General features: G+C 42.6%; 1 protein-coding gene across 11 annotated transcripts in view; it reads right to left on the reverse strand.

Moving 5' to 3' along the window:
- The window catches only part of LOC130176038 (neuronal cell adhesion molecule-like), a 78,059-nt gene that overhangs the window by 18,298 nt on the left and 45,244 nt on the right, over positions 1 to 14,517 (reverse strand). For 8 of the 11 annotated variants that reach the window (XM_056386862.1, XM_056386859.1, XM_056386863.1 and 5 more), the window contains 9 exons: positions 6,595 to 6,763; positions 5,017 to 5,122; positions 4,118 to 4,311; positions 3,607 to 3,729; positions 2,729 to 2,899; positions 2,028 to 2,084; positions 894 to 1,005; positions 615 to 799; positions 297 to 431 (listed from right to left, as the gene is read on the reverse strand). In XM_056386862.1, coding sequence (XP_056242837.1) covers positions 297 to 431; positions 615 to 799; positions 894 to 1,005; positions 2,028 to 2,084; positions 2,729 to 2,899; positions 3,607 to 3,729; positions 4,118 to 4,311; positions 5,017 to 5,122; positions 6,595 to 6,763 — 1,252 coding nt within the window. The remainder of the gene's footprint in view (positions 1 to 296; positions 432 to 614; positions 800 to 893; positions 1,006 to 2,027; positions 2,085 to 2,728; positions 2,900 to 3,606; positions 3,730 to 4,117; positions 4,312 to 5,016; positions 5,123 to 6,594; positions 6,764 to 14,517) is intronic. The other 3 variants (XM_056386864.1, XM_056386856.1, XM_056386857.1) reach the window with 1 other exon arrangement.

Raw genomic sequence — 14,517 nt, forward strand, 5'->3', positions numbered from 1 at the left:
TTAATCCTTTACGATAAAATATGACACTGATGCAACTGAGAGGTTTGTCATTGTAAAATAGAAAAAAAAAGATTTTTGTAATAAAACATCTGAACTGTAAATATCAAAAGGAAATAATGCTATGGAATACCAAGGTGGCTAAAATTTGTAATAAATAAATAAATAAAATCCTGTCTCAGATAATGGAATTTAATATCATACTCAGCTTATATGAAAAATTAAAAAAGGCAATATACACTGGAAAGATATTTTCAAAGTAGCGTGAGCTTTAGTCAAAAAGAACAGGTTGCACTCACTCTCTATGGGGATGCCATTCATAGCCCAAGTGACAGAGGGCTTGGGCGTGCCACTGGCCCTGCAGGTCAGAACACCATTCTCTCCTGGAGCTAGGACAAGGTTCCTGGGAGCGCCGCTGATCCAATATGGAGCAGCTGAAAATAGAACAGAAGGCTGGAGAATTAATCACCGAACACGCTGCCCTGTTGGCATCTGTGCATAAATCAATTATGAGACGGAGGGAGAGGGAGAATGAAGTGACAGAAAGAATGAGCGACTGAACCGCCAACAGGGAGGTCTGGCCCGTTTGGACAGTGTGCGTTTCATCACTGACGCACCTTTGACTGCGACACGGATGGTGTGGTGCGCCGAGCCGTGCCGATTTCTGGCGGTGCAGCGGTACTCTCCCGCGTCTGATTCCGACACGTTCACGATACGCAGCGTCTTCTGGTAGTGCAGGAAGAATGTGCGCTTGGCCGGGAAATCGCCGCTCACTTTGGTCCAGGAGAGGTCGGGGGTGGGCCTGGATTCAAAGCGGGAGACAGTGATGATGACACTTGAACAGGTGGACACTTGAGGCTTTTGGGACTGAAGTAATGGCCGATTCTTTCACTTACAGTCCCTCTGCAATGCACTCGATCTCCAGCACCTGTCCTCTCAACACCATCTTGGAGCTGGAGGGGCCAGATGGGATGAGGAAGGTTGGCTTCCTCTCCTCCACGGGGTCTTCTATACTCACACACACACACACACAGATCCACAAAGAAAACTATCAGCATCTCCTCTGCATCAGTTCATAAGACAGCGAAGATCTCAATCCCTGGCCATACTCTGTGGTCTGATGTTAGGTTAGATGTTCATTTTATTGCCATGTTGTGTTCTACTGTGCTGCTTCCTGTGGGTTTTTAATGACCAGTTATAATAAAGACTATCAATTATCAGAAGTTAATTTTAAAGACATGAAGATCTGCTTTCTACTGCGACTAATATAGCAAATCTGCTAAACTAAAAATAAAACATAAAAATGTAATTGTTTATGATAATGTTTTAACAGAGACAAATTGATCATTGACAAAATGAAGTGAGATGAAAATAGCTGGAGACAGGAAGATTAACAACTAGGTGCGCTCTAAAATTAGGCAGAGCAGCAGGGGAAGAGTGATTTTAGAGATGAAGACTGCAGCTGGTTGTTTGAGAGGCAAGGCAAACAGAAAGGAAGAATTTTAACATACATACTTATACCTTACTATACTTATACGTACTATACTTTAAGGAGTTGTTATGTTAATGTTTATCATTGTTAATACGTTCAAATGATCACCTAACTACTTTATATTTAGTTGATATGTAGTTGTAGCTCTGTTCTGATTGTCGAGACTACAGCTGTTGTCCAAGGTATGTAAGCAGCTCAGGCGATGCTGGAATCGTCATGCAGTGCTAGTTTAAGCAGCTCGTAGGAGGAAGTGAATAGATGTCAAAAGGGTTTTGATTGGATAGAGCAGGAGTGAGGGAGGGATACAGAATTAACTTGGAGTCTTGGGTCTAAAGGTTAGTGTCAATGGGTAACAGCTACAGTTCACAGCTCTGTGTTGGGGGTAAACACTAGAGGGTGCCAAATCCCACCCCGAAATAAATCAGTGTGATTGAACAAAGCCTTGGGGTTGTCAGGATGAAGGGTTAGTGTTAGTGGGTAAGTTTGAGTTTGGAGCACTAGGTTGGGGGAGTAAACACTAGGGGGTGCCAAAACTCACCACTAAATAAATCAGTGTCATTGTAAAAAGCTGCCATTGTGTCATTGATTGCATCCACTGTAACACAACAGAAAAATCACACACGCCACAAGTTGAAATCGTCAGAACAAAAAAACATGCAACATGAAATTAAAACTGACACAACAAAACTTGAAATTATTTAAAAGTCAGAGATTGGGAATGATCGTCATAAGACTCTTGTGGGAACAGTCTGCCGTCATGTCACAACAAATGCTACACTGAATGAGAGCGGCCTTTGTTGTTGGTGCAGACGCCTCACAGAAGAAATAAAATGAACGCCTGCTTGGCCGCATGGCGCCATGAGAGCTCTGACAATATGTCTTTTCAGTGGGACGTCGACCACTGGCCTCTCTCAGGATGGGATTAGAGATAGGAAATGCTGTCTCCCTCCTACACAGTCATGCTTGCACATACTACTGTAATTGAACTGTCTCACTCACACACACACACACACACACACTCACACACACACACACACACACACACACACACACACACACAAACACAGACACACACACATACACACACACGCACACACGCACACACACACACACACACACACACACACACACACACGCACGCACGCACACACACTGGCACTCTTCATCTCAGTCATGCTACCTCATTACACCTTCAGTAGATTTCGGCGTTTTCTTCTCCTCAAAGAGAGTCAGACTTACGGTTAAGGACCTTGACGGTGATGGGTTGTTTCTGCTGGATGGTTTGTGTGTGTGGGAAGCGGGCGTAGCAGATATAGTCGTTCCTGGAATCCTCTCGGAGCACATTAGCGAAGTAAAGGTCTCCGTTCAGGGACTGGGACACCCTGGCGCTCTGAGGCAGCCTCTGGAAGTCTGAAATGTACAGCATTTTAAAATACTCTCATGTGTACAGCAGTTTAAATATGTACTCTGCTGCATGTGCTGCCTTCTTTAAAAGGACCAGTTCATCCAAATTATTGGAAAAAAAAACAATTTTCTCCAGAAGAAACAGCCTCTGTTGACAGTGTATTCCCTGGATTATCTAAAGTAAGAGAAACAATTTGTTTTGAGGTGGAGGCAGCAATCTCAGAGACAGAAATATCAAAACCTAAAGAAATTAAACCAAACTGCTGCTGACAAAACAATCTCATCACCAGGTCCGCTCAGTAGCTGTTCTGGAGCTTTCAGTTCTGATGATAAATAGATACAATACAGTCGAAAAGCTCCAGAACAGCTACATAGTGGAGCTTGTGGTGAGATTGTTTCTGCAACTCCTGTGTCAAGAATGAAATTGTAATCAAAATGTTTGAGTCGACATGGAAGGTAAGTTTTTAAATTGCTTGGAAAATTGGAAATTTGAAAATCTACATTTCAAACTCTACTGAGGAAGATCATGTGATATGATCAAAAGCTCTTCAACAGCTGCTGTATGGTCTGAATTGTGGTGAGATTGTTTTGTCAACTAAAGCAATGTATCACTACATTTAGAGATGAAGTCATTTTTATCTGCAACAGCATTTCATATAATGTGATAAATTGTCATGTGCATGCTCAGCATCTTCCATGACGGAGGTGCTCACTATTGTCCATCCAGAATATTATGGGAGGGGGCAGGCCAGCAGGGGGTCGGCACGGCAGCACCAAGGACACGCCCTCTTGAACGACGATTGGCTTGATTTTCTCCTTCGACCACAAGGGGGACCCTGGATTGGTTGGAAAAATGGAAACACACATGAGTGGACGAGGAGTGTCATAATTTGACGGCTGCTAATGGACTGTCGCTGACATGATGACAGAGGTGACGAGGCGAGGTAAGAGGGATGGTGCCTGACTGAATAACAATATGCTGGAGGAAAAATACAAAGGGACGTTCAGCTCTATCCAATCCTAGATCCTGCAAAATAAAACATGCTGCTTTCTACATGCACCTTTACCTTCCAGGAGTGCTCTTAAGATGGAAAATGCAACTTAATTGTTGGAAAAAGAAAAGAAAAGAAAAGAATTTATTTAATATGATGTGAGATATGCATGGTGTTAAGACGATGGAAGAAAAGAAAAATGGAACGTTATCCTCGACTGTGCTGCACTCACTGGACTGTCGAACGACTATGTTGTGGGAAACAGCAGTGCCATGTTTGTTTCTTGCTGTGCACTGGTACACCCCCTCATAATGGTCCGCCTTCTCTCTGCTGATGTCCACCACCAGGGTCCCAGAGTGGGGCTTCATGGCCACATTGGGGTCTTGGTCGATGTCATAGTGGATCCCATTTCTTGTCCAGGAGAAACTGAACAAAAAAACAAACAAAAGCAAACCAGTGTCATGAGCTGATATTCCTTGATAACAAATCGTATGATGAAATTTTATCTTCGCATTTCAACCAATCACCAATCAGTCCAATCAAATCTGATTAAATCCTGATGAAACAGATTAGCTTTAACCGTTTTCTTCCCTTTCTTTTGACTAAGATTTTACTTCAAGTTTTCAGGGACTTTAAATGAGCATTTTAAAAATATTTGGTTGTGCAAACTCTTTTATGTTTAAGTTCTTCATGAGGGTGTTTGACTGTTACATAAGACTTAGTTTTAGCGTAAGTGAAGGTTCGGGGCTAAGAAATGTATTTTGCCAATGAGCTGAATACAAACATGTGTGCAGGCTGGTGTTGGTGCCAGCAAATTAATTAGGTCTTACACTCAGATAAATAAAGGATGGAGGGTAGCATAATTTGGAGCAAGGGATTCAAAAGCATTAGCTCATACTAGCCTCTGGCAAGGCCAGCATGTACTGGAATAAAAATATTCTTTATTTATCATAAGGTTTGTATAAACCAGAACTGCACCTATCACACCTTAGACTGAATTTCTGGAGCGCTGCTGTCAGCTGAGGCTTCCTACTGAAAATTTGATAGGTGGGTGTTGAATCCACACCTGGAATATTTTTGTCTTCTTCTAACAGCATCATGAATGCAAAATCGCAGTTGACAGATTCCTACCTGGGATGAGGCTTTCCCTTCGCCTCACAGTGGATTATAATGTTCTCCCGTGGGTCTATGATGTAATCCTTGGGAGATTGGTGAGTTATGGTCGGCGGCTGCGGCACTAGAGGCGATCAGAAAGAGGATGATATTTAATCATGACCTTTACTGCACAGCTAAGCTCTTTTTCAGTTGCTGTATTGACCACACAAGCAGTCATTACCAATCACATGCGGACTTACCACACTGACTCAAACACACAGCTGTTTGCTGACAGACACAAAAAAAACCTCTCAGAACACCTACAGCGGCAGAAAAGGCATGCAGAACGCTCAGGTACATTTCACTTTATTGCAATGATCTGATGCTTAATGTATTCCCGTCAGTGCTGTGGAGATAACTAATGGACTATAACAGAACAAATGACATAAGAACTCATGCTGTTTGCAATATGGCTCTATGAAAAACACTCTACCACTGCAGGAACACAAGAAGAAAAATGGCAAACAAAATAAAAAAAACAAAGGGATCAATGCATGCAATATACTAAGTTCACAGCAAATCACACTCAGCATCTTATAACATAAAAAAATATAGTCAAAAAGTCAAATATAACCCTTAGTGCAAGAAAAAAAAACTGCAAGCACAACCTCTGCAGTGAATTCACACTGGTTTGACACTTACATCCTTCCAGAACTTTAGTGTTTTCCCCAAGAACCAGCAAACAAGAAAGAAAAATTGTGACAGTAAAGAGAGCCAGACATTAGTGGGGGAAAATATCTTCCTGCATTATTTATGCTTCAGAACAAGCTCTGGACAAGGCCAGTTCCCAGATGAGGAATGCCAGCCTCCAGTGGTAAACAGCTCCAACCAACCAAACAATACATAGAAGATCTACAGCTGTAGCACAGAGACATCAAGCTGCAGAGCTGCAGGTCAGTCTGGAAAACTCTTTTCTTTTCCACATCAGTCACAGCCAGGAATATGGTGTCTAACTGTTTGCTTTATAAAACCAATGCAACAACATGTAGTGAGTTTCCTCCAATAATAAAAAAATGACCTGCTAGAAAAACAGGAATATAACCTTACTAATAGGTATTAGCAAATTATATATAGATACATAGTTAAATGAGTAAATGTAGATCTGAAACAATGAGTTGATGGACAGAAAATTAATCTGCAACTATTTTTATAATCGAATGATCGTTTCAGTTCATTTCATTTCAAGGAAAAATAAAAAACATTTGCTAGTTCCAGCTTCTCAAATGTGATAATAGATTAAGAAGGAATAGTTCTAGATTTTGGCAAAATGCTTATTTGCTTTCTTGCTAGGAGTCAGTTGAGAAGATCAACACTATTCGCATATCATACACCACATTCATGTGTGAGAGCCCAACTGTCCCGCCAACATTTTAAAACCCAAACATACAGAGTTTGTCTTATGTGAAAAAAAACCCAGAAACTCCTCATATTTGAGAATTTAATTTCCTGCCGATCCACTAATCAATTAATTGCTTCAACATAAAACTGACACCTAACGTCAGTCAATTTCCCTCAGCTGAATGTGTTGTGTGGTGTGTTGCTCTGTTGTCTTACGGTCTAGTGGGACCTCCAGTGCGGTGGCGAGGTGTCCCATTAACAGCACTAGCAGTGCTAGGTCCATCCTCCTCCTCTCCATCATCGGCGTGTGACGTGAAGGTCTGCCCCCAAATGCGGCGACTCCCCGTCTCTCTGCTCGGTCACACCGTCTGAGGACACGTGCACACTACGAAAGACAGAGAGAAAGAGAGAAAGAGTGTCAGAGACAAGAGGGTAGAAACACGAGCAGAGATTACTGGGTTGAGTAGCACAGCCAGTTACTGAGGCTATCAATCATAATACTGAGTTTGTTCCATTTTGTGTCCATCAGCTGCTGAGAGAGAGACAAAGGGAGAATGGGCGAGTCAGACACATATAGCTCTGGCCACAGATCGATTTTAGTTGCCATGCAGTGCAGTTTGCTGGAAGCTATCTTTTTGATCTAGTGCACTCCAACAGGGGCCGACACGGCCCACATGGGCTCATTTTGCTCAGCTAATCACTGCCGTGGCCATGATGCCATTAGGCTTCTCTGCCATATCGATCACATCAGCCGGCAGATGACAAGCCAAGGGACAAGGCAGGAAGACACACACTTCACTTTCCATTCCCCTCTCAGCTTTATCTGACTGACTGACTGACTGACTGACTGACTAAACCGGAAGCGAACTGATCTGCAATGAGGTCAGATTTCAGACCCTGAAACATCATGATTTCATGAGATGTCATGTTGTAGTGGGATCAGTCATGAGTGATGGGACAGATCTTACATCTGTGACGTCTGTTCAGTGGGGACAGATGGTAAAAGTTCATCAGGGTGTTCAGGTTCAAGCGAGGTGACTTGTTTGCAGGTTTGAACAAACTGAACTGAAAGGCTAACTGGCCACTGATTAACTGTTAATGAAGTGAGGATTTTCTTTTGTTACACACTGTAATCTCATTACGCCTCCATCACATCTCTAGTGGTGCATGGCGGACGCACTGGGAATAGACGGGAAACCGAAACACAAATGTGTGTATTAAACATAGCAGGTTAGAATTTTTCCTCTTGTTGCCAGGCAGCTCGAGTGCTGCCATGTCACACCTTCATCCAACCAGAAGCAATTCAAAAAAAATGTTTAAAATTATCACTGTCATGGTCATCAAAACCAGAACATTATTCAAGCTTCAGAGAATAATACCAACTACTGAGTCAAAATGACTTTGCTCAATTGAATTTATATTCATCTGCATAATTGAGTGCTGCCACAATGAAATGATCAGTATTATTCATTATTTTTACACGCATGTGAGCACAGCTTCCAAATGATGGATAAAAAAGAATGAGGAAACAGAACTTAGGAGGAGTCGTTTTCTGTCTTTAAACAGCAGCAGCAGCAGCCTGACCTGTTTTTATCTCGCTCTCCTGCCTGTCTTACCCAAGGCATCCGCTGGCACAGTATTAAAATGTCACAGCTGAATTTAGAGCTCAGGCAGACTAATTTGCTGCGTTATCACAAAACCACACTATCAATTTTGGGATATTAAAGCCGGTTACCGTATGAGAGAATCAAATCAAGCCCATGTTAAAAAGGTGAAGCCGGTATGTACCGCTCTTTGGGTGTCGGGTGGGTCAGATGAGGTGGTGGAAGCTGTGTCTGGGACTACGGGCCAGACCGCAAGGCAGTCAGAAGCCTGACCTGGTCCTCTCTGGGGAACTGATGTATTTGTTAGCGCTGCCCTCCAGTCATGATTCAGTACCGGCCCCAAGGCTGGCGTCTCGTAGCATGGGAAGAGACCGAGGCTAATGTCTGCTGCCCCCAGCTTCCACTACACCTCTCGAGGGAGGGCCTGTATTATACGCCCAGAGCACCCAATCACACTTGCTGTGTACACCATCAGGCAGCTCCATCTGAGGATCTGACATAAAAAAAAAAAAAGATCCAGGATGGGGGTGGGGTGGGGGGTGGATTTCATCAAGTTCATTTGCAGGCTGCAGGCAGGGGTGCTGAACCTGATTCTGAGAAGAAAACCTGCAGACTCTCACCTTCAGTGTTTGTTTACAACTTGTTATATTAGAAATGTATGATCAGGTGTCATTTATGCAAAATCTATTCATGTTAATGAGTAAAGGAATTATACTGTAATCACTTCTCAGCTCCAATCTTCCATCTAAAACTTTGTCAAAGTATATATAAAAAAATACTAAAAACTATATTTTTTATATAAATAAATGAATAAATAAAGTACAGTACTTGGCAATGCATAGTCTCAGGCCTGTGACAGCGAGAGAATAAATGTGTTAATTATAAATTTTATGGTGAATCCCCAAAAGCCTGATGATTCTTATCTGGAAAAGAGCCAGGGCTTCATTCAGGATTCATTTCCCAATTTAATGAGGTGTAGCAGCTCAGCTCCAGCTGGTCAGCATGTGTGTGTCTTTGTGTGCATACTGTATATGTGCGCCGCTATTTGTTTGTTTGTGTGCGCTATAATTATCCCTGTGAGCTGCAGTGATACAGACCAACCCCTCTCATCCCTCTCAAGTGGGGACGATGAACCAGCCACCAGGGCTTGAAACTACTCACATCCTGACTGAATGGTGAACATAAAAATGATGAGAAATAGCCAGACTTCACCCTTTTCATGTTAACTAGTGGAGTTTTCTTGGTCTGAATTCTAAAACCTTCACTTTAGCGATGTCCTGTAAGGCAAAAGTTTGCAATAATGAGCGTACTCTGAGCTTGAGTTAAAGTAGTCCTGCATCTTAAAGAAGAAACTACAATTCAAAGCCCACATTTCAGTTAAAAATACAATTCTTTGAGGGGACACACAATCAGAAGATATCCATCACTATTGTTGAACCCTCCTATGCATCTTGTGCTGACAGAACTGGAAAAGCCAAAGTCAATAAAGCTCATTTCAGTACAGACTGCTGAGGCCAAGATAAAACCACAGCACTGTTTGGAGTGCTGTGCCAGAAACTGTCAGACGGCAGATAAAAATCGAACAGTAAATGGTCTCTTAGAGAGAAACACGACAGGTTGGGAAGGACACTTCCAGTGAGGATTTTTAGCTATTTTTCAAAACAGATGCGGCCAAGAGGATAATAAACTGAGCTGCTGTCTTACTTAGAAAACTCAATACAATAGTTACTAAAGGCGCTGCCTCATGAAGACAACCCTTGAACTTAAAGGACCATACCAGTGATTTTACCAGTGAAAGTTTTAGCTCCTCAAACCTGCATTCACAGATTTTCTGTCCACGTGGTGGCAGTGGATACAAGCTGTAAAAAATGACATATAATCACCTTTTAAATAGATGTGTTGAACAAACACATCCAACAGAAGTGGAGCAACATTAGCATTCATTTTGGGTTGTACAGTATGTCCAATATTCACTCACCTTTTAGCTCAATTTTTGGTCTCTACCAATTCCTGAAGGAGGTACCTGGCTCTTTAGCTCCTAAATACTCCACCATGTTCACCAGCTAGTTGCTAACTGTGTCTGTTTGCCATTTGGTGCTGATCAGGTAGCGTACAGTGAGTTTGTCAAGCTTTTTTGCTGAGAGCAGCTGCCTGCTGAGAGCGGTGAGAGTGAACCAAAAACAGTAAAGTTGCACGCTGTAAGACCAAAACAATGAGCCGAAAATCGCTAAAATGCTGCTACAGCTGAGGGGAACATCAAAGTTAGGGGAACTTTCTCATCTCTTGTTTGTCACTGTGAGAGTGACTCCTTGTTTGTTTGACTCCGAGTTTGGTATTTGTCTGTGGAGTTTCCTGAATGCTTCAGGCAGCCATTGGTTTCCATTTATTTCCTTGAGATGTGAAAGACTCTTTGTAACTTGGTTGACTCATGTAATCATCAAAGTCACATTGAAATGTGTTTTTGCTTTTTTTGAACCAATCTGCAATTAAACTGCATTAGCATGAAACAATAACTTGACTTATGTTACAACTTATTTTCGTACAGTTACGAAATGAATGAAAGTTACACAATAGTGAGGTTAGCTATAGTGTAAAGTGTACAGGGTTAGGGTTAATCCTAACCCTTTATGAATTGTATTAAAAGAGGCTGAAATGTGCAAAATCACTGTTAAGGACCTTAAAATGCCAGTACACAAACTAACTAGATGCATTTCTACAGAAGAAAACAATGTGAGCACAGCGAAAGGCTGTAATGTTAATTACTGTCTACAACTACATGAGACCACCTTCACTCAGGACTTGCTGCTTTTCTCTCTGCTCATTTTGTCCATGGAGAAAACACTCAGCACTTGTGTAAAAGCTGCATTGAGCTGTCTGGCCTCTCATTCAGCCAGCCTCTTCAATTACTCCATTGTCATTTTCCCATGGCCAGCTCCTTCACCATCCCAAAACTAATTGGTTTTGTGCACATGTCAGAGACGTAGCACATAGGCAAAGACACATTCATGCACACTGGCCACAGAACGTGCGGGTCAGGACACGTCTGAGCTCACAGATGGAGCTGACAGGGGCACGAGCACTGAGCATTGAAACACACCAGTAGCAGTCAGCAGGAGGAAAAAAAGCCCAACTGAATTTCCCTTACAGCATCAGATAATACTACAGCATATGCTTTATGCTAACCACTAGAAAAGATATTGTCTCTGCCAAACAATGGTGATGCAACACTGCAACACGAACAGAATCACTGCTGTTGCATCAGTAGCGCACAGTTTTAACATCTATGATGAAAGACAAGTCTCTCATGCCAGGCACCCTAATTAACTCCCATAATCAGTACTATTGATGGTTCAGGCAATCAGGGGTTTGTGAGCCTCGGTATGGCCTTAATGGAGCAGCGGGGATCCCCTACAGACGGTTGAAAGTGGGGGTATAATGATGAGAATGGCTCAGCACTCAGGAAGGTGGTGATGAGAAAACGGATACGGTTGGAGGAGTTTATTTTTCTGAGGCTGCCGGCTTCTCTCGTTGCAGCTCAGGATGTCTCTGACTGCCATTCACACCCAGGGCTTCATGCCCATTTCTCTGTGCCATTAAACATCTACAGGGGAGTTGGATGTTGCTTCAAAAGGCCCTTCTGTAAAACAGACAGTCCTTCAACCAAAGTTTAGAAAGTCACAATCAAACAGGATTTGAATGTAAAACAAAGTTATCACTTATAGTCCTCTGCTGTCCTCTGCCTAACACAAAAGCTGAGAGAAACATCCGGCAGCTGTCTTTGATTGCTTTATGGATTCACAGCTAATGTAGTGGACAGGCATTAGCAGCGAACTATAGCTGTTATGTATGAGGTTGAATGTTCACTGGCTTTGACTAATACCTCTCACAGGCCTTTTATCTGCAGCTACTGGATCACAATGGAAATTCTGCGCGTCGGCATCAGCGCGCGTTTCCCATAATCTTCTCATTAGCTTTTATAATTGGGGGATCGTATGCAAATAATTGGTGTGGTTAACATATGAATTGGGGTCCTGTTGTTCAGAGAGACCCTGCAGTTCAAAAACATGCTGTGTCCTTTTCAACTGCACTGTACAATACCAAACAACAAAGTGAGGCTCTTTAATTCATTCCACTGTAAATGTGTTGTTGTTTATACCCTCCTCTTTTCTCTCTTGTTGGATGAATACTGCCGTTCAAACTAAACTGGTTTTGATACGTGGATACGTGCGCCAGAATATTTATAAATCTAACCCTTTGTCTGTTTACATTTACTAATAAAATACCCTCACATATGACGAGCTAAAGAAACACCCCATTAGTTTTATACATCTTAAACTTAAACTCTAGATTGGGTTTAGAGACTACAAGTTTTTGGCCTGTGTTACAAACTAGCAGTGTGGATTTTTAAAAACATGGTTATTTACCAGGCAGGAAATGTCTAATGAGTAAACGTTATCAAGATGCACTATGGGAGATGTAGGCCGTAGTGTATAGGGTAGTAGTGTATAGTGCAGGATATCTCGGTCTCTGCTGGACCAGTTTTATCAGATGTTTTTCAAAACTGTCTCAGTTACGACGGCAAACTTTATGAAAGCTCAATATCACATCTCTGTAGCCCTTTAAAGATCCATCGCTCTGTTTCCCATACTTCTCCCCCAGCTATCGTTCTACAACAACTCTTAATGCAAATAGGCATCAGCTACTAATGCAACGTGTCCGGCAATTTGTTTGGTCCTCCTCCTTTCAAAGAGCACCGCACATTGGCATTCACTAAGCTTCCTCCCCGTGCACGCCAAAAACACTCTGGGATTTTGCTTTCTGTCCCCTCTGCCCAAATGCTAATCACTGCCGGCGCCGGCACTTCTGAGGGGGGGGGGGGGTCCTTTTTAGCATGCAGATGGAAGGTGCACCTCTAGATGGGACAGCGGTGTTAAGGAGGAAATCCCTGCCTGTTCAACCTGAATGGAACTGAAAAGCGTTTTGCTTTCATCTTATCACTGCAGACCAGCTAAATATAACATATAGTCGGTGAGTCACGTCCGCACATTATGCCAGCGCACCCTCTGAGAGGCTTCTCATGATTGGGATGGTTGCATGAAACCCTCTCTTTCTCCTTAGGATAATTGCTGGTGGCAAACTGGAGGTCTTTCAATCTTTTCACTGCCTCACAATGTAGCAAAAGCTTTAAATCATTAGTTAATAAAGTAGCAATGGCAGCAAGGTTGCTGAAAGTTAAGTCTCCGAAGTGCATTTGTACACTTGTCTGACACCTGACTTGTACAGTAGCTCATTACTGGAGAATTAAGGGTGCTGGGAGGGGCATTTTTCAAAAGCATTCATTAAAATGAGATCAGAAGGGGAAGCACAAGGCTGAATGAGCAACTGTAGATCTGAACTTGACCTTTATTTGATAGCTGATCCCTACACAGTAATTACTGCTTTAGAGAAGATGTTTTTCGATATCCCCTTGCAGTAATGCTCGTGTGTATATGTGAATTCATACTCCATTACATCCATTTGCATATGCATCTTCCTTGTTTACGTGAGGTCACAGTGGATGGGTCACTGTAGGACGTCAGACATTGAGGATGGATCTTGAGTGCGACCCTGCCACATGAGAGTGCTACGGGTGAGGCCATTCATATGCTGAGCAGAGGTTCATTATCATGAGCAAATGCAGGAGAGTGGGAGGAATGCATGCCGACTGGCTTTCTGAATAGCTAAAAGGACTCTCAAAATCCTTGCCATACAACATCACAAGACACACTTTAGCTACAGAAACATAACAGCTTCGAGAAAGTAATCAACATAAAACCAATCTGCTGTGGGAGGACAAGCAAATCCTTTGAGACAGCAGACAGAAACCTCCATGCATACGTGGAAACAGAGACAAATGCTGTTGTTATAGTTATACAATATAACCCATGAGCATCGTAGTTCAGCAAATGAATGGAAATGTTTTTTAGCTAAATATAGGGACTCTCCATAGACTTTTAAGCAGAGCAGACCCACTCAAAATTGCACTCTAAAAGGGCACTCTGTATCCATGGCAATCCCCCCGGTGCTTTCAGATCTCCATGCGGACAAAAAGATGTCAACCCTCTCATCAAACACAGACATATGGAAAAAAAAAAAAAAAAGAGGGACAAAGAGGCCTAGACCCATTTGTCATCTCATAAGTAACCTTGGAGAGAAACTGTACGCTTGACATCTGCTCAGCCCTAAAAAACGTCTCAACCTCCTCCAAGCTCAACAAAAGAGGTATGATTACAATCTCAGTTTGCCACCATGTCTACACCGGATGGCTTACTCCACATGTGAAGGGTCTCTCAAGATGGGGCCAATATGTGGAGTTTACTTTAAGCTTAGGGGTGCAGCAAAAACAGTCTGTGTGAGACAGGCAGTGCAGGAAATGTTCACCTCAAGCACACAAAAACCAGCAGCCGTGATGTTTTGTACCAAATGAATCCCCAGGGGCCATGTCAGCCGGGGCAACACAGAGAAACTGTGTTTATATGTGATTGCTCCCAGTCAA

The sequence above is a fragment of the Seriola aureovittata genome, chromosome 10 (genome assembly GCF_021018895.1).
Source record: "Seriola aureovittata isolate HTS-2021-v1 ecotype China chromosome 10, ASM2101889v1, whole genome shotgun sequence".
Classification (NCBI taxonomy): Eukaryota; Metazoa; Chordata; class Actinopteri; order Carangiformes; family Carangidae; genus Seriola; species Seriola aureovittata.